General features: G+C 39.4%; 1 protein-coding gene across 1 annotated transcript in view; it reads left to right on the forward strand.

Moving 5' to 3' along the window:
• Positions 1-154: 154 nt before the first annotated feature.
• LOC132822284 (calcium/calmodulin-dependent protein kinase type 1-like) overlaps positions 155-19,087 on the forward strand; it is a 197,027-nt gene continuing 178,094 nt past the window's right edge. Inside the window, exons 1-2 of the mRNA XM_060835460.1 lie at positions 155-301; positions 630-752. Coding sequence (XP_060691443.1) covers positions 670-752 — 83 coding nt within the window. The 5' untranslated portion in view covers positions 155-301; positions 630-669. The remainder of the gene's footprint in view (positions 302-629; positions 753-19,087) is intronic.

Below are 19,087 nucleotides of genomic sequence, written 5' to 3' on the forward strand. Positions count from 1 at the left end.
GTCATTGGTCAGCCCGCGCCTTCCTCGGCTCACCATAGGCCGGAGCGGCGACCGGGGGCAGCGCCCCCCTCGATTGTCTCTGATTGGCGGAAAACCGGCAGCCATGCCCCGCCCATTTCTGGTCGGGAGCTGACGTCAATGCGGCAACAGCCGAGTGCAGGCGCTGGGTAGAGCGAGTGCTCTGAGGACTCCCTCCTATAGATACAGAGCTGGGCTCCACACGCAGAGAGAGGGGATCTGGGCACACAGAGGAATCAGGCTGCAAGCTTTCACACTGTGCACCATACATTCACAACTTGAGGTAGGCGACAAAGCAGTTCTTGCACTTTGTTTGGGGTTATGATTTTATTGGATGAGCATGGCTGCTGTCTGCTAGTATTCTTGACGTTTTTTTTAAATCTGCTTCGTCTGTTTAAAAAGAATGATCATATTCATGTGTGTATCTCTGAAAGCAAGCCTGGACCTGTCAAGTGTTTTTTATTCCTGTATTGCTTGAAGCTTTGATCATTGAAACCTAGACTTGATCTATTGCTGAACCGCTGTTGCTGCTTTTGAGACGGATATTTTTTTCTAATGCAAAGTATATCTAATATGATTCTCCTCCTCCTCCCTCCTCCCTGTTTGTACAGTGAAAGGAGCTGCATTCTCTCTGAAAAGATATAGGAGAGGATGCCTTTAGGAGAGATGGACAAAGCATGGAAAAAGAAAGAGGAAATTAAAGTGGCGTACGAGTTCAAAGAAGTCCTGGGAACGTGAGTACAATATTTTCTTGCCTTTGGGAATTGATACTCGTTGGCGGAGATTAGGGCACCAAACCGGGGTCTGAATTGATTCCCAAAATGGCATTCCTAAAAAAAAACATATTCTGGCGGCCTGAAAGCTTGCCATTTCTTTCGGTGGTGAACGACTTAAACCGCAAGGAGGTATCCGCGAAAGTAACAGCATGGGGTAACTAAGCCTTCCCCGATCTGCGCCCGTCTACCTCCTAAAGTCCGGACATGAGGACTATGCATTGCTACATTTTGAGTCAGAAATTTGCAACAGTGTTGTCGATGCAGCGTTACTTCAGGAGGTTTTCATAACCGTCTGTTGTGGATTAGTGTTTTTCAAAACTTTCGGGTGTATCGCCAGAATGGGAAAATCGGAGCTTTCATTGTTTGTGATCTTTGACTGCATAATCCATCTTTTGATTGGCAATACATTGACTTGTTGCTTCCTCCTGTAGTAGTAGTCTCTTATGATCCTTCCCAGCCTCTTGCCATGAATGCTCAACCTGGGACCTGTTTCCATAATCTGTTCACTGTTCCTTGCGTGTAATCCTGGGTAGTTAGTATTAAACTTTGCTCTATTTGACATTCTAACAGAATTTGATTCCATCCAGCACATACACTGTGCATGCCTAGTGGGTCGTAATCAGCATAGGAAATTAAACACGAGGACGGAGAAGACATGTCTAGCACTGCTGTAGTTGAGGCTGGGTAAACTTGGTATCTGCGTCAGTACGCTTAGCCACCGAAGGGTTGCAACTTTGCAAAATGCATCAGATTGTTGCATCTTTGATTATCTTCTGAACCATTTGTATTGGATATTGGCTCTGGGCACCTCATTCTAGAGCTAGGATTGGATGTCTTTGGCCTACATTATTTGTTGTCTCCCAAGTCAATGTTAATCTTTCCAACAGCTCCATGTTTGAATGCCTTCACAGCCCTTACACAGCCCTTAACAGAGTCACAATGGGATCATGATAAATTATCCCTCCTCATTCCTCTCTACTTCGCTGCAGCCTTTTTGATCTAAAGAGCCTGCTCCAATACCTTTGTATGGGTGGGATTGACCTCATAGATGATCATCATCAACAGCGGCTTCTATTCACATTCCTGCCTGGCCATCCCACAAACACTCTGGAATTGATTCTTGGCACTTTCTTATTTTGCATCCACTTACTGCTCAGGTATAAATGCTGTGTCAGCTTCCACATGCAAGCTGCTGACACCTAGCTTCACCTCCCCACTACCTAACTTGCTTTTCAAGTCCTTTGATTTGATACTTTGCTTGTCAGATTTCCAACATTGGATAAGCAAGGCATTTCTCTTATCAAATGTAGTGAAAAAGAAGGCCAGTGTTTGTGGATCCCACCACAAACTCCATTCAGTCTTTTCACCCTCTTCCTGACAATTGTGGCTGAACCAGATTTTTCACAGCTTTGGTATCCTATTGGTTCTGAGGTAAGCCTTCTATTTCAATGTACCTACCATCACCAAATCTGCCTACTTCATCATCATGAACATTGTCCATCCACACTCCTACCTTGACTTGTCAGCTTAAACCCTCATCCATGTTCTATTTATCTTTAGACTTGATTCACCCACACCTGTCCTGGGGTTGAGCTCCCACTTTGCATCCTTTTGTGAGTTTGAGTTCATCCAAAACTCTGCTCTTGCCCTACTCGTACTGAGTCCTGTTCATTCATCATTCCTGGCTGCTTGCTGATCTACATTCATTCTCAGTCCAGTAAATACTTGTTTTCAAATCCCTTCCAAGCTGTGTGAGCTCTACCTTTTTCCAGTTCTGGCCTATTTTGTAGAACTGGTGTTCAGCGCTCCCACCACTGACTGCTGTGCCTTTCATGATCTGAAATTCCCACCCTAACCTTTATATTGCTTTCCTTCCTTTGGAAAATCCTTAAAGCCTACCTCATTCATCAAACTTTTGGTCCCCTGGCCTAATATCTCCGCTTGTGAAGTATTTATAAATAAAAATTGCTGTTGTTGTCTTGCTTTTGGAAGGACATACAGAAATGTTGGTTGAATGGTGTAAACATTAAAATCCAGGAGATTGTAAAATACTTAACTATAGAAAGAATATGTCAAGATTAGTGACATCGTAATGTCAAATTGAGTAATTATTGTTGAGTGTGACTTGCTTTTGTGTGGGCATTGTCAAATCAAAATGAAACCAGTTTGAGAATTATTCTGATTGGTTGAAACAAGCCAACCTATCAATTAATTAATTTTGTTTATTTGCTATGCCTTGAAAGGATTGTTTTTCCCGTTGCCAGGTTTTGTTGTACTTGGCTGCATCTAATTATTTTTGCTTTTTGTCTGTCATGTTGCATCCTCCTTAGCAATTTTTAAACTTTGTAAGAAATTTACAAAGTGAAATCAGTCCCACGCCCCAAGGTAGGCTGTTTTCTGGAACAAGCTTCTTTGTCTAACAGATTTTCTGATCCACCACAACAAGTATATTCTATGAGTAACAGCAATTCCATGTTTATTCCAAGAATCAGTCAGACATCAGAAGAGCTGATTTACCATTGCACAATATTCTTTGCCAATTTAAATTAAAATAAAAATGCTGGACCAGCAAAATGGTGAAATAAACAGAGAGAAATATGGAGCTTGTTTAGAAAAATACTCTTTTCAAATAAAGTTTCATGATTTATTTTGAACTCTTTTGCATCTATGAAGGTTTTTTGATGGGACTTATTCAATATGCATTCAAGCAACACAACAGAGTTTGGACATAGATTTCATGTGGTGGAATGATTGTGCTTGATCATTTAGAACTGTTATTAATATTGACATTTTTAAGATCAAGCAATGTTATTTCCCAAATGAAGTTTTTGCTTAAAAACAAATGAGTTAGAAATATTTTCTCATAAATAAAATGGTGGGTTTTTTTGCCCTGTACTGGAAAATTGCTTTTCTACTGCTCTATAATCTACTGTACTCTTAATGTGGCATCTGTAAGTATTTAATTTGTTGAAAATACAAACTATGTGATATATAAACAGCATCCCATCTCAGGTATGTTTGAGACAAACTTGTCAGCAATTTTAGTTGAATCTTTTTTTTTAGATTTTCATTTAAACTGAAAATCCTAGTATGAATGAAAAAAGCTAGATTTAAATCTCATCAAAAAAGTTTAAAAGTTTTTAAGAATAACAGACATCATTTGTGTTTATTTTTAAACTGGCTTCTCTTGTTGGATCTAAGTTGATGTCAATGACATATAAATGGACAGCAAAGCTTAAATTAAAATTAAATGATGCAAAAAACCCACATACCAACATGATTAAAGATTATATGTTACTTACATGTTGACTTGTATGCTTTTTTTTGTATACAGTTGCAGACATTTGCTTGGGAAACTTTCTTTGCCAGCTACAATGAAAATCTGGAACTAAAAAAGAATGTTTTCAGTAACTTAATTCTCACTGGGAATGTTTATTTGGATTGATTGTTAAATGTGAAGGACTGCTAAGTCTATTAATAGATTCTTCTTGCCTGTATCCAGTGCCAAATGGTTCCAAAATTCCTTTTATTTTGATAATATCTTTTTTTTAAAACAAAAGAGAACTTTTCACTTAATTAGTCTTAATTATATTGTTGAGTCTGTAACTTAAAAAGGACAATCCCTCCCTTTCTCATTTTCTCCCTATCAGGCTTGTTATATCTCAAAATGGACCACATGGGATAATTTTTAAATCCAGTCTGTGGTAGAGAGTATAGTCCAAAAGAGAATCAAATATTTATTCAGTTAGGATATTTAATTTTTAAGGACTGTTTTCTTTTCCTCTTGTATGGGTCTTGCTGAGGTTACGCACCCAGACCCTGCCTATGAATGCTATGCCTCCAAAGTTTTGGCGTCATTGCTCTTTACTTAGCTGCCAGAAGGTATTTGGGAAAAGAACACAATATGTCTCTCTCTCTCTCTCTCTCCCTCTCCCTCTCCCTCTCCCTCTCTCTCTCTCTCCCTCTCCCTCTCTCTCTCGCTCTCTCTCTCGCTCTCTCTCTCTCGCTCTCTGTCTGTTTACTCTTCCCTCCTTCCAGGTGCATTGATCAGGTAGTCAGGTTCTCCCTTGTCCCTGACCAAAGATGGCTGAGAGCAGCAACTCACTGAAACGGGCAACTAAGTCTTTCCTATTCTCTTCTGTGCAATTCAGAATTGGTACACCACCCTGACAGCTTTAAATAATCATGCATATGCATATGGAATAATAAACTTGCCTGCACTTTGATCAATATTTTAGCGATAAATCTCTGTCATGATCATTGCTAAGGCTTCTGAACTTTGATCTAATTTCCTGTGCAAGAATCATAAACCAAGTACTACGATGGGAAATTCGCTTAAAATAAAATCACACTAATGGTACTATTAAAACTGGAAGGGATTCTTACAATGTCATGCAAACTGCATTTCTCCTGAGCTGGCCAGAAAATCATTGTCAACATATGTTTCTCTTAATCCAAGGCTCTTGATTACAATTTATTTGAAACTCACACCATTTTGACATGTGAGTTGTTTTCATTACAAAATTCTAACAAACAGTTCTCTGCTTTCTATGACAATGTATTTTAATATCTTTTATATAGATTTGATGGAGCTTTGTGTAATGGGAGCCTAATTGATCTACAACTCGCTTCTATGTTTTATAGACAACGCTAAAGGGCATGATGCTTGTTATTGGTTCATACATTCAGTTTATTTCCCAGTGCTGTCTTGCATGCCACTGTCAGCCATCAGTTACATCTGTCATAACTTGAGAAAACTTAAGAGCATTAGGTTATTTCTATATTTCTGTTACATTGGTCTCATAAATTTTTAAAGGTCTACATTTATGCACCCCCTTTCACAATGTCAAGATGTTTTAAAGTGCTTTAAATGAACTAATTCTGAAGTTCAATCACTATTATAAGTAGAAAACATAGTGACCAATTTTTTCATAGCAAGCTCTGACAGATTACACAGTGATAATGACCAGATAATTTGTTTTCAATTGTTCTCAAGATGTAAGTATTGGCCAGGTCTCCTATGTAACTTATGCAATACATTGTATGTATTGTACATCAGTTGCTAAAGTCCTGTGCAGTCCAGTAGCAGAGGATCTCTCTCTTAATGTCATACCATGTCCCATTTAAATGATAGAGTAATGCATGCAAATTTCACTCTTGGGCTAAATTGCTTCATATCTACACTTTGCTGTCACGCAAGGCAGTATTGCGTTTCAGACTGAAAATAAGATGGTAGCATAGCCAGTTCAAATTCGGGCTTTGCAATTCCACTTGTTTTTATCAGCTTACAGTTTCAAGAGTTTACTGACACTCTCTTCGCTCAGAACCTTTTTCTGAGGTGTTGGTGGGATTGAAAAAATGTTTAAGATTAGAGTGGTGCTGGAAATGCACAGCAGGTCAGGCAGCATCGGAGGAGCAGGAAAATCGATATTTCGGGCAGGAGCCCTCCATCAGGAAGGAAAAAAGTTACTTTATTCAAAATAACTGGTGCGTTACATCATGGTGATCAGATTTTGAAGGAGTAAGACCATAAGACAAAGGAGCAGAAATTAGGCTATTCAACCCATCAACTAGATGAAAATAAGAACAACTGATGCTGGAGATCAGAGTCTAGGTTTGAGTGGTGCTGGCTCCATGGAGGCTCCCTGCCTCATTCCTGATGAAGGGCTTGCTGCCTGGCCTGCTATGATTTTCCAGCACCACTCTAATCTAGACCCTATTCAGCCCATCAGGTCTGCTTCACCATTCAATCTTGTTAAGTTTCTCAACTCCATTCTTCCGCTTTTTCCCCTTAACCTTTGATCCCCTCGATACTCAAGACCATATCTATCTCACTCTTAAATATACTCAATGTTCTGGCCTCCACAGCCATCTGTGGCATGAATTCCATAGATTGACCACTCTCTGGCTGAAGAACTTTCTCCTTATCTCTGTTCTAAAAGATCTTCCCTTTACTCTAAGGCTGTGGTCTCAAGCGCTAGTCTCTTCCCAACCTCTACTGTGTCCAGGCCATTTCAGTATTTTGTATGTTTCAATTAGAACCCTTCTAAACCTTCTAAACTCTTGAGTATGAATCCAGAGTCCTCCAACGTTCCTCACATGTTAAGCTTTTCATTCCTGGGACCATTCTCATGAATCTCCTCTGAGCATGCTCAATCCTTCATGAGATATGGGGCCCAGAACTGTGTACAATATATCAAATGTGGTCTGACCAGAGTCTGAGAAGTACACTCCTGCTTTTATATTCAAGTCCTTTCAAAATAAATGCCAACATTGCATTTGGCCTTCTAACTTCTGACTCACCTACTAGTTTACCTTGAGAGAATCCTGGACTAGAACTCCCAAATTTCTCTGCACTTCCGAATTCTGAATTTTCTCCCCATTTACAAAACAGTCCATGCCTCTATTCTTCCTACCAAAGTGCATGATCTCACACTTGCCCATGTTGTACTCCATCTTTGACCACTTTCCTAACCTGTCCAAATTCTTCTGCAGCCACCCTGCCTCCTCAATGTTACTGTCAATAGAATACTTTTAAATATTGAATGGCCTGGACAGAGTGGATGTTGAGAAGATGTTTCCACACTTTTTCCCACCTTATTTTGCATCTGTCAAATTTTTGCCCACACTCACTTGACTATCAGTGCCCATTTGCAAACTCTTTGTCCTCCTTGCAATCTGCCTTCCAAATTATCTTTGTATCACCAGAAAATTTGGCCGCAATACAGGGTTATTTCATCTAGGTGACTGCGACACTTGTAAATATTTGAGGCTGAAGCACTGATTCCTGTGACAGCCTGAAAATGTCTTTTTGACCCTGATGTTTCTGTTTCCTGTTACATTGGGCATTCATGTATCCATGCTCTTTGTCATCCTCAAAACTCCGGGGTCTTGTGTAGTAATCTTTGATGAGATTCCTTAATGAATGCCTTTTGGAATCCCAAATACGTTATTTTAAATCCACTTGTTCTCCTTTTTCCTTATTGCTTGTTAAATCCATAGAGAACTCTAATACATTTGTCAAGCACCTTGTTTTCCCTTTCAAGGTAAGTATGTTGTCTGCCTTGCATTATAATTTTTTTGAATGTTCAGCTAATATTCCTTAATAGTAAAATGCTGCATATTCCCAATGATGTGTTACGCGAATTGGCCTATGAATTCCTGCTTACTGTCTCCCTACTTTCTTGAGTAGACATTTGTGGTTTTCCAATTCACTGGGACCTTTCCAAACTCCTGCTAATTTTGGAAGATCACAACCAATGAATCCATCCGCTCTCCAGCTAACTTCTCAAGGGCAAATAAAGGTGGAGAGTAACTACTTGCCTTTTGTCGGCGATTTCAACACCTCATGAAAGATGGGGAGAAAAATCTTATTTTAAGATTCTACTCAACTAACAAGATCTGCAACATTTTCTACAGTAAAAAGAATGTGTATGGATCTGAATGTCATGTTAGTCAAATGGCAATGTCACCTCTGTAGGACTTGGTAAGGACTAAACTGCAGAGATTCTGAGCGAGGGTCCGGATGGTACTCTATGAGGGATTTGTTTTTGTAAGTAGGTGAGAGTACCCATTAATGGGAAGCGTTGCGATTGAATTTGTTGCAAGCCTCCCTTCACTTCAAGGTTCCCATGATTTCTGTGACTCATCTGAAGCCTGGACATTTACACTGTCATGGAATTATTAATGAATATTTATATTAATGCTTTGTGTCGAGATACCTCTGTTGATGAGTTAAGTCCTAATCTTTCATTAAATTCAACAGGTCAGGGAGAATAATGGGCAAATGGCAGTTACAACATACTTTTCAAATTTCTGACAGTGGCAGGAGCAAGGAAATCTCTCTCCTTACTCGAAGGATGGAGGAGCAAGAATTCTCTTTATTCTAGCACAAGACATGGCTGCTGATGGCTAAACCAGCATTTGTTTCCCTCTAAGGTAGTAATGAGCTGCTGGCATCCTTACAATGTACATAGGCCCACAGTGCAATTGAGGGAGGAGGACAATGACATTACTTTATTTCATGGATTGGTCTGTATTGGGATATTTTTGCCACACAGAGTCCCTGAGATGGAAATGTGAACGCTCGTATTTTGAAGATTATTCTCCCTTGTGACATTGCAAAATGAATGAAGGATGCAAATCTGTCAAGGAAACGAGGCAAGATTGATTTGGAAACGAGATTAAAGGGATTTATTCAAAGTCGATAGCCAGTAGTAAGTTGCCAAGGCCCAAGCAGCTGCTTGGACATACAGAAATGCTTAGGTATAGTGTCTGTGACTGTGACTGATTTGGTTTTTACCATCCTTAAAGGTTATTAAAACTGTGTGCAAAAATGAAAAATATGACTTGTAAAATACACTGTATGAGCACCAAATATCTCAAACTACTTTACAAGTGAAGTATTTTGAAGAGTGGTCATTGTTGTGATTAGGAAATATGTACACAATATTTGCACAGAGGAATGTCTGTTTGTTCTGATGAGGACAAGAGCAGCTTGCCTCTCATTTCAGCAATAAACTGCAGTGTGACATTTCTTTGGTGCGATGTTGATTGAGGGAAAATATTGACTGGGACAACTCACATTTCTTTAGTTCTATTATTAAAACAGTAAGTTTGATGGGTGATCTCATGTTGAGACTCTGCAATGAAAATTTCTGATTATTCCATTCAAAAAGACAAATTTTCTTTTACTCATTCACAGGGTGTGGGTGTTACTGGCTAAACCAGTATTTATTGCCTATCCCTAATTGCCCAGAGGGCAGTTGAGTCAACCACATTGCTGTGAGTCTGGAGTCATGTTTATGCTAGACCATGTAAGTATTGCAGTTCCCTTCCCTAAAGGGCATTAGTGAACCACATAGATTTTTCTGACAATCAATGATGGATTCATGGTCATCATTAGAATCTTAATTCCAGGTTTTTTAAAAATTAAATTCAGATTCCACCATCTTTTGTGACGGGATTTGAAACCTTGTCCTCAGAACATAACCTGGAATTAACGGTCTAGCGATAATACTACGAGGCTGTCATCTCCCTTTGTTTGTCAATAACTGCAAGAAGTTGTTAAATAATTAAAGTACGTCGAATCTCTGCCAACAGATTCAAGTTTTAATTGCATTCTGGTTGTTTAAGTATCTGATCTGTTCTTATTTCTGCTATCATTTCTCGTCTTCAAATTAATTTGACTGTGTAGGCTTTAGATCTTGGTTTTGGCAGTCCACCCTTGCCTTTTTGAGGCAACTGTCATGGTCAAAATGGGGAAAGACATGCATTTTAGGTAGAGTATTACAATTTAAACATTGGCTCTTGAAGACTACAATTGTCTTGAGCTACATTAGCTCGTACTATAATTTCAAGGGGTTGTCAACCAGCCATTGAATTAAAGGAAGCTTGTTTGGACAAACTTGCCTATGTTTGAAATATTAAAACTTGTAATTGTGGAGCTTCCTATTTTTTCTTAATGAGAAAGCCACCTGAAATCGTTTGAAGCTTGATTGCCATTTTTCCACTCCTTTCGATCTTTGTCTTCCCTGGAAGAAACTTTGCAGGTTACTGAATTGAACTTAAACTAGTTTGGCTGGCTTTGACAGTGCAGAATAATTACTCAGGCAGGTACCTCAGCAAGGTAAAAGCTCAAGAAAAGAAAGCAAGAAAGCAAACTCAAATCAGACAAAGAGAGTTGTAGAGTCATAGAGATGTATAGCATGGAAAAAGACCCTTCGGGTCCAACTCACCCATGCCGACCAGACATCCCAACCTAATGTAGTCCCATTTGACAGCACCTGGCCCATAACTCTCTAAACCTGTTCTATTCATATACCCATTCAGACGTCTTTTAAATGCTGTAATTATACCAGCCTCCACCGCTTCCTCTGCCAGCTCATTCCACACATGCACTACCGTCAGTGTGAAAAGATTGCTCTTTGGGTCCCTTTTATATCTGTCCCCTCACATCTGAAACCTTTATTTTTGGACTCCCCACCCCTGGGAAAAGACCTTGTCTATTTATCCTATCCATGCCCCACATGATTTTATAAACCTCTATAAGGTCACCCCTCAGCCTCCAACACTCCAGGGAAAACAGTCCCAGCCTATTCAACCTCTCCCTATAGCTCAAATCCTCCTGGCAATATCCTTGCAAATCTTTTCTGAACCCTTTTCAAGTTTCACAACATTCTTCTGATAGGAAGAAGACCAGAATTGCATGCAATATTTCAACAGTGGCCTAACTAATGTCCTGTACAGCTGCAACATGACTTCCCAACTCCTATACTCAATACTCTGACCAATCAAGGAAAGCATACCAAACGCCTTCTTCACTATCCTATCTACCTGCGACTCCACTTTCAAGGAACTATGAACCTGCACTCCAAGGTCTCTTTGTTCAGCAACACTCCCTAGGACCTTACCATTAAGTGTATAAGTCCTGCTCTGATTTGCTTTCCCAAAATGCAGCACCTCACACTTAATGAAATTAAATTCCATCTGCCACTCCTTAGCCCATTGGCCCATCTGATCAAGATCCCGTTGTACTCGTGAGGTAACCTTCTTCACTGTGGAAGTCAGTCATTCATGTAGCACACATGAGTTAGAGCCTACAGCAACAGAGACCAAGGTCTAAATGAATGGCAGAATGGCAGAAAACCTGTAGCCTTTTACCTACATCTCCAGCAGGCATGACACATCTGCGGAGATGGCAATGATGAGTATTTATTTACCTCACTGATTGCCATAGCTATAACCAAAGCCATCCAGAGGCTTGAGATTCATCTCAATGGGGCTGATTTTGCTCTCTGTAATTTACCTTTGCCATATTGTTTATAGAATTCTTCACTGAGGTCAATGGGGTCCAGGAAGGACCGAAATACCTGTGACAAATTGCTAGGAAGATAGGAACATGTTCCCTGACATTGAACCAAAACAGGTGGGGTTATTGTATTTTTAAATGCTTATGATATTTTTTGATATAGGATGTGTAGGACTGACTTGTCAAAACCAGTATTTAGCAGAAATTCCTGAGTATATATTTCCAGAGTAATGTTACTTAGATACAACATTCTGGTTCAAGAGTTGTGATTATCTTTAGCTTGAGAATGTATTTCTGGACTTTTGAGCCAGGTAAGAAAGTCAACTAATCTGTCAGATAGCTTACTATCTCATTCATTACCCACCCAGACTTGCGTTTTTGGATTTGTGTCTGTGTATAGAAAATGCCTATTTGACAGTGAACAGGAACACTTGGGGAAAACACAAGCTGAGCATGCATTGAGTAATACACCTTTATGAAACGTCCGAAACATGAATGGGTGCAACAGTATAAACCAAAACGAAAGAACAAAGAGTCAGTTTCCTTTTGATAACAGCCTCAATTAAGTTAAAACTTGCCACCGTGGCATGAGAACAAATAAATGTGATGTGGAAGATAGTACTGAAAATTCCGCCAATAGGATCTCTGTGGGGTGCAGTGAGACCCAGGTCTACAGAGGGTTCTTGTTGTGACAGTAGATTTTAATTGATTCCAGAAGGATCAATTACTGTTATAAGAGGTGCCATAGAGTAATTTTACTAAATTAAAAAAATTACCTTTTTTCTATCCTTGAGGTTTGTTCCAGGGCTTTGCCTCTTACTTTCAGACCCTAGCAGCAGTAGCAGTGTGGAATGGATTCCTCTGCCATACCTCAGAATATTGTAGCTGGTAGACAGTTGTGGTCTGTTTCTTAAAGATGCAGATGTTATTTCACATGAATAACTTGATACAGAACGCTCTACTCGAGATGAAGTAACACTTAGAGACAAAGGAACGTAAATAGATACATTTGTTTCTCAAAGGGCACAAATCTGATGGGCAGTCAATACAATGTGCAATACTTTAAAACTGAACTTAAAAGTGAAACAGTTTGTTTATAATATTATTTTCCAATGCCTGTTTGAGGGAATTTTTTAGGCAGAAGGCAGATGTTCCCATTTAAGTTGGTTTCCAGAATGATCCGCAATTACATTACATTAGACTTACAGTGTGGAAACAGGCCCTTCGGCCCAACAAGTCCACACCGACCCACCGAAGCGCAACCCACCCATACCCCTTACCTAACACTACGGGCAATTTAGCATGGCCAATTCACCTGACCCGCACATCTTTGTGACTGTGGGAGGAAACCGGAGCACCCGGAGGAAACCCACGCAGACACGGGGAGAACGTGCAAACTTCACACAGTCAGTCGCCTGAGTCGGGAATTGAACCCAGGTCTACAGGCGCTGTGAGGCAGCAGTGCTAACCACTGTGCCACCGTGCCACCCATTTACTTCTTATGATGGTGGAAAAGTAGAATTGCAGCTGCCGACGTTGTTATAACATGTCTCCTGAGTGACAAACTTCTGTTTTGTTTTTAATTTCTTTTGCTGGAGGTTTTCCCCAGTTCTTCTTTCTTGGTGTTCAGTATGTTACACCACTCCAAGGGTAGAATGACTGTTTCTATGGTAACCAATATACATACTGTATTCGCTGAGGGCAAATGGAAATTATTGAGGAGCATGGGCTTTTCCAAAAAAGGATATGGACATTACTGGCTAGGTCAATGTTTATTGTCCATCCCTAATTGCCCTCAAGAAGGTGACCCTTCTTGAAACACTACAGTTCATGGATGTAGGTACACCCACAGTGCTGCTAGGGAGGAGTCCCAAGAATTTGGCTGAGTAACAGTATTGGAATAACACCATAGTTCTCAGTCAGGATGGTGAGTGGCTTGGAAGGGAGGTTGCAGGTGGTGGTGTTCCCAGGTGTCTGCTACCCTGTAATTTCTAGGTGGTAGAAGCCGCAGTTTTTGAAGGTACTGTCAAAGAAGGGTTAACTCCCCGGATGTTGATAGCGGAAGATTGTGCGATTGTAACTCAATTCGACATCAAAGGGTAATTGTTGGATTCTCTCTTGTTGGAGATAATCATTGCCTTGCACATGTGTGACACAGTCTTACTTGCTGTGTATCAGCCCAATGCTAGATGTTGTCCCCATTTTGCTACATTATCTGAAGAGTCATGAATAGTGCTAAATATCGTATAATCACTGCATAACAACCCCACTTCTAACCTTATGATGGAGGGGAAGATGGACCAACTGAAGCTGGTTGGGACTTAAGACCCTGAGGAATACCCGCAGTGATGTCCTGGGATTCAGAGTGTTTGACTTTCAACAACTACAACTGTCTTCCTTTGTGCTAGCAATGACTCCAATCACTGAAGAGTTTTTGCCTTGATTTTCATTGATTCCCAGTTTGCTTAGGGCTTCTTAATGATATACTCAATCAAATTCTGCCTGCTATAAAAGGTAATCCCTCTTATCTCATCATTTAGGACCAGAAGAATAGTTTTCAGCCTTTCAATCCTGCAATGTTATTCAGTAAGATCAGGACTGGTTTGTTCATGATCTCAATTTAATTTCTCTGCTTCCCATAACTGTTGACTCCAAATCTATCCAACTCAGCCTTGAATAAATTCAGTGATACAGATGGGGAAGAGAATTCCACACATTGATTGCCGTCTGAGTTTTCCCCCTCATATGCATAGTTTGAGTCTGTCCCATGAGAGGAAATATCGTTCTGTTATTTACCCTGTCAAGTCCTGTCAGGCTGTTATGTTTTATTGAGGTCATAGAGTCATATAGTGACTCCAACTCATCCACACTGACCAGATATCCTCAATAAATCTCGTCCCATTTGCCAGTATTTGGCTCAGATTCCTCTAAACACTTCCTATTCATATATGATCCAAGAAGCCTTTTAAATAGTGTAATTGTACCAGCCTATGCCACTTTGGTAGCTTGTTACATCTACACACCATCCTTTGCGTGAAAACATTGCCCCTTAAGTCCCCCTTAAATCTTTCCCCTCTCACCGTAAACCTATGCCTTCTAGTTTTAGATTACCTTACCCTGGGGAAAAGACCTTGACTATTCACCCTATCCATGACCCTCATGATTTTATAAACTTTTGTAAAATTACCCCTCAGCCTCCGTCACTCCAAAGAAAATAGCCTCAACCTATTCAGCCTCTCCATACAGCTCAAACCCTCTAACCCCAGCAACATCCTTATAACTCTTTTCTGAACCCTTTCAAATTTAACAACGTATTTCCTATAACAAGGAGACCAGAACTAAATGCTGTACAGTCATTTCTTCTGTAATGCAATGGTTGCGTTACTGTATGACTCCATGGTATATAAAAATTGCACAATAAAAATAGCACTTAAAGTGTTGGCAATGTAATTACATTATAACCAACACACATTTTAAAAGTTCACATTTTAAAAATATAATCCCCTATTTGTCAGTCACGTTACAGCCTTTTCATGTAGTCAAAATGTGAATTATAGCAGAATGACCTGTATTCCAAAAATGACCTAACCAATGTCATGTACAGCTGTGACCTCCATTCTGTGATACTTAATGCACTGACAAATAAAGGAAAGCATACAAAATGTCTTCTTCACTATCCTGTCTATCTGTGACTCCATTTTCAAGGCACTCCAAGATTTTTTTGTTTTGCAACGCACCTTAGGTCCTTAGCATTAAATATATAAGTCCCACCCTGATTTGCTTTACCAAAATGTAACACCTCACATTTATCGTGATTAAACTCAATCTGCCACTCCTCAGCCCATTGGCCCATTTGATCAAGGTCCCATTGTTCTCTAAGGTACTTCTTTGCTCTCCACCACACCACCAATTTTGTTGTCATCTGCAAACTTGCTGACTGTATCTCCTATGTTCACATTTGTATTGTATGTATATTGAATATGGTTGAGGTCCCAGTACCAATTCCTGTGGTACACCGCTTGTTTCATCTTGCTGACATGAAGAAGATTGAATAATACTTATTCTCTGATTCGTGTTAGTCTATTAATAGTCTAACCATGCCAATGTTTGATCCCCTAAGCCATGAGCTTTTATTTTCCACCATAACCTTTAGGAAACCTTAGCTAATGCCTTCTGGAAATCCTGAGTACAGTACATTCACAAGTTTTCCTTTATAACACATGTTACTTCCTCAAAGAACTCCACTAGATTGGTCAAGCATGATTTTTGCTTCACGTAATCATGTTGATGCTGTCTGAATACTTTGAACTTACCCAAGCGCCTGTTGTATCCTTTTTAATAATAACGTTTTCTCTACGACAAATGTTCAATTCTTCATCTCCTGCTTTCTGTCTCCTTCCACTTTTGAATAAAGGAGATACATTTGTTATCTTCCAAACTAATGAGGCTGTCCCAGACGGAAGGGAGTTTTCACAACTAAAAGCAATGTATCAACTATCACACTAGCTACTTTGTTTAAACTCTAGGATGAATTTCATCAGGACCCAGGCACTTGTTGACCTGAAGCTCTAACAATTACTCAGTAACACCTCTCTAGTGATTGGGGTTTTCCTGAGTTTCTCCTTCCCCCTTCATTTTCTTATATATTGCTTCTTCTGGGATGTTACTTGTACCTTCTACAGTGAAGGCTGATGCAAAATACCTGTTAAACTCATCTGCTATTTTCTAATTTTTCATTATTAGTCCTTAAGTTCGGCTTTCTCTATGACCAACACTCACTTTAACTCTTTTTTTCCTTTTGTATACTTAAGGAAACTCTTTGCATCTGTTTTTATATTTCTGGTTAGCTTTCTTTCATCTCAAACTTCTCCTTCTTTATTAATTTTGGATCATTCTTTGTTTTTAATATTTTGTTCAATTTTCTGATCCAACTCCTGTCTTTGCACAACTTTAGGCTTTTTCTTTATGTTTGATACTATCCGTATGGTGTTAAATCCATGTTAACGTCTGTATGATACAAAATGTTACCCTCCCTTGGAGAATATTGTAGTAAACCATTAATTAAAACAATTATAGTGAGCGTTTTATTGTAAATATTTCTTTAAGTATAGCTTGTTGAGAGCCTGCATCATTCTATATAAAGTAACCTATTGAAAGTTCAGCCTTTTATTTATTTGGGCTTTACTTACTTGAAGTGTTATTGATTTGATTTGAACTTATGCATTGCCCAAGTTTTGATATTTGGGAGTGATATCTTGATTGGTTGTGAGAATGATTTAAAATGTGTATGTCTGAACCTTTGAGTGTAACCACCGAACATATTCGATGACCGAACTTATGAAGTTGCTTTATTAATTATATTTCCTTTTTTAAGTTTGTTTTTTTTTAGTCTGAGACATGTCAAAATGGTTTGGAACAGTTGGTTGTGGATTGGATTTGAAATCTTTATAAGAGAGAACACAATTTAACATGGTTCGAGTCCCAGATAATGTCAGTTCTTCCAGCTGAGCTAAGGTTATAATGTAAGCATTTGAGTCTGTTTAAGCACATGATGACCATTTAATTTTCACACTCGTGCCTTTACCAGATTAATCTGTTTGGTTGGGTTGAAGATTTTTGGGTGAATGGATCTGGATATGAGCAATGTTTTCCTTCTTTCTGGTTTCTCCCCAAAATATTCTGATCCTTTAAGGACAAGTGATATTGACCAGCTTGGTTCAAATTGTTCAATGTAATGTCAGATGTGAGGTGACATGTTGGTTTGCTGTATTTTATTGAACCTGGGCAGAACTTCCATTGTTGAAAATGAATTGTGACCAGTGGAATCAACATGAACATGGATGGTTGACCCTGGTCATTTTTGTTGCTTGATTCTTGCTCCAAATGACCAGAAACAACTGATAATCTTTCAATATGGCTGATGAACTTTGTATTCCCACTATAGGATGCGGAGAATTTGCAAAGCTGTAACATTTGAGGAACCATATGTTGGTTCCTAACTGACTTGTAAGAATGTAGTCAGTACACAATGTGGGCACCTTGAATTTTTGTCTCTTTAATATAATCTCCAATTAAAAAAGCTTGAAGGTTTAATTAGATCACCTTAAAATCTTGTCCTTTCTAAAGACAGAAAGCACAAAGTCTTTAACCTTTTACAAATAACTCAAATTCCTGATGTTCCGAATCATCATTTGGCTCTGAACCTTCAGTTGACCAGAACAGCATATGATATTCCAGACTCAGTTTGGTCAATTCCTTATATAGCAGCAAAATCACCTTTTCTTGGCTTGACAATCCAGTTTTGACTCGAGTGTGATGTGTGATTTGTTTTTTGCAACTTCAATGTACCAGTACAGCTGCAATCTCCTTCTGTCTCCCCTGCATTTCTTGAATATCTTGTTTTATTTTCTAACTGCTGGAAATTATCAGGCTTTCATCTAAAAACCCCTTCCCCTCAGAAATTCCCAACACCCACACTCCCACCCACCCCCTCGTCCCATCCCCTAAGTATCCTCCAAGATTGAAATGTAGATCATGCCTAAGAAATATTCATAACAGATTGTTTGTTACCTATGACTGTATCATTATTTGACTGAGACACTTTCAGATTTGTTCACCTTTGTAGGAGTTATTCAAGTACAATATAGGGAGGAGGAGTGCTTTGGAGTATATTGTCTGTATTCAGTAATGCTCACATAAGAACTAGGAGCAGGAGTAGGCAAGTCAGCCGGTGCGCTTTTTAGTATGACCATACCTGATCTCAGCTTGGCCTCAACTTCACTTTCCTGCTCCTCCCCATTCCCCTTTATCCCATTACTGATTAAAAATCTGTCTATCTCCCCCTTTAAATGTATTCTGCATCCAGCGTCCACCACTCTCTGGGGCAGTGAATTCTATAGATTCAAAACCCTTTGAGAGAAGTAATTCCTCCTCATCTCTGCTTTATATCTGCCACCCTTTGGTCTGAAATAATGACCCCTTATTCTAGATTGCCCCCAACATGAGAAAACATCCTCTCTGCGTCTACTTTGTCAATCTCCTTTAGCAAGCTAAATATCTCAAATAGATCTCCTCTCAGCCTTCTAAACTCTAGCTCAGTCCCTCCTATCAGACCTGCGTGCTACATATAAATAGAGGCCAGCAAGCCATATGTGATGAATGATTCATAAGTATTTCCATCAAGCTAGAAAATGAGACTGATTAAATGCTGCTGGCTGTGCGAATCAGAAATTCTGTTGGTATGCTAGTGTTTGTATTAGTGGAATTTGTTGGAATATTTACTAATATTTCCACCGCCCTTGTTGTGAATAGGGGAGGCTGTGACAGTGGAATAATGTTACTGGACTAATAATCTCGAACTCCATCATGATGGTAGATGCTCAAATCTGAATTCAATTGAAGTCTGTTTTGAAAAGCAAGTCTAAGGGTGCAAACCATGTTGGAAATGCCCATCTAATGTTCTTTTTAGAGAATGAAACCTGGC

Source organism: Hemiscyllium ocellatum, chromosome 14 (genome assembly GCF_020745735.1).
Source record: "Hemiscyllium ocellatum isolate sHemOce1 chromosome 14, sHemOce1.pat.X.cur, whole genome shotgun sequence".
Lineage (NCBI taxonomy): Eukaryota > Metazoa > Chordata > Chondrichthyes > Orectolobiformes > Hemiscylliidae > Hemiscyllium > Hemiscyllium ocellatum.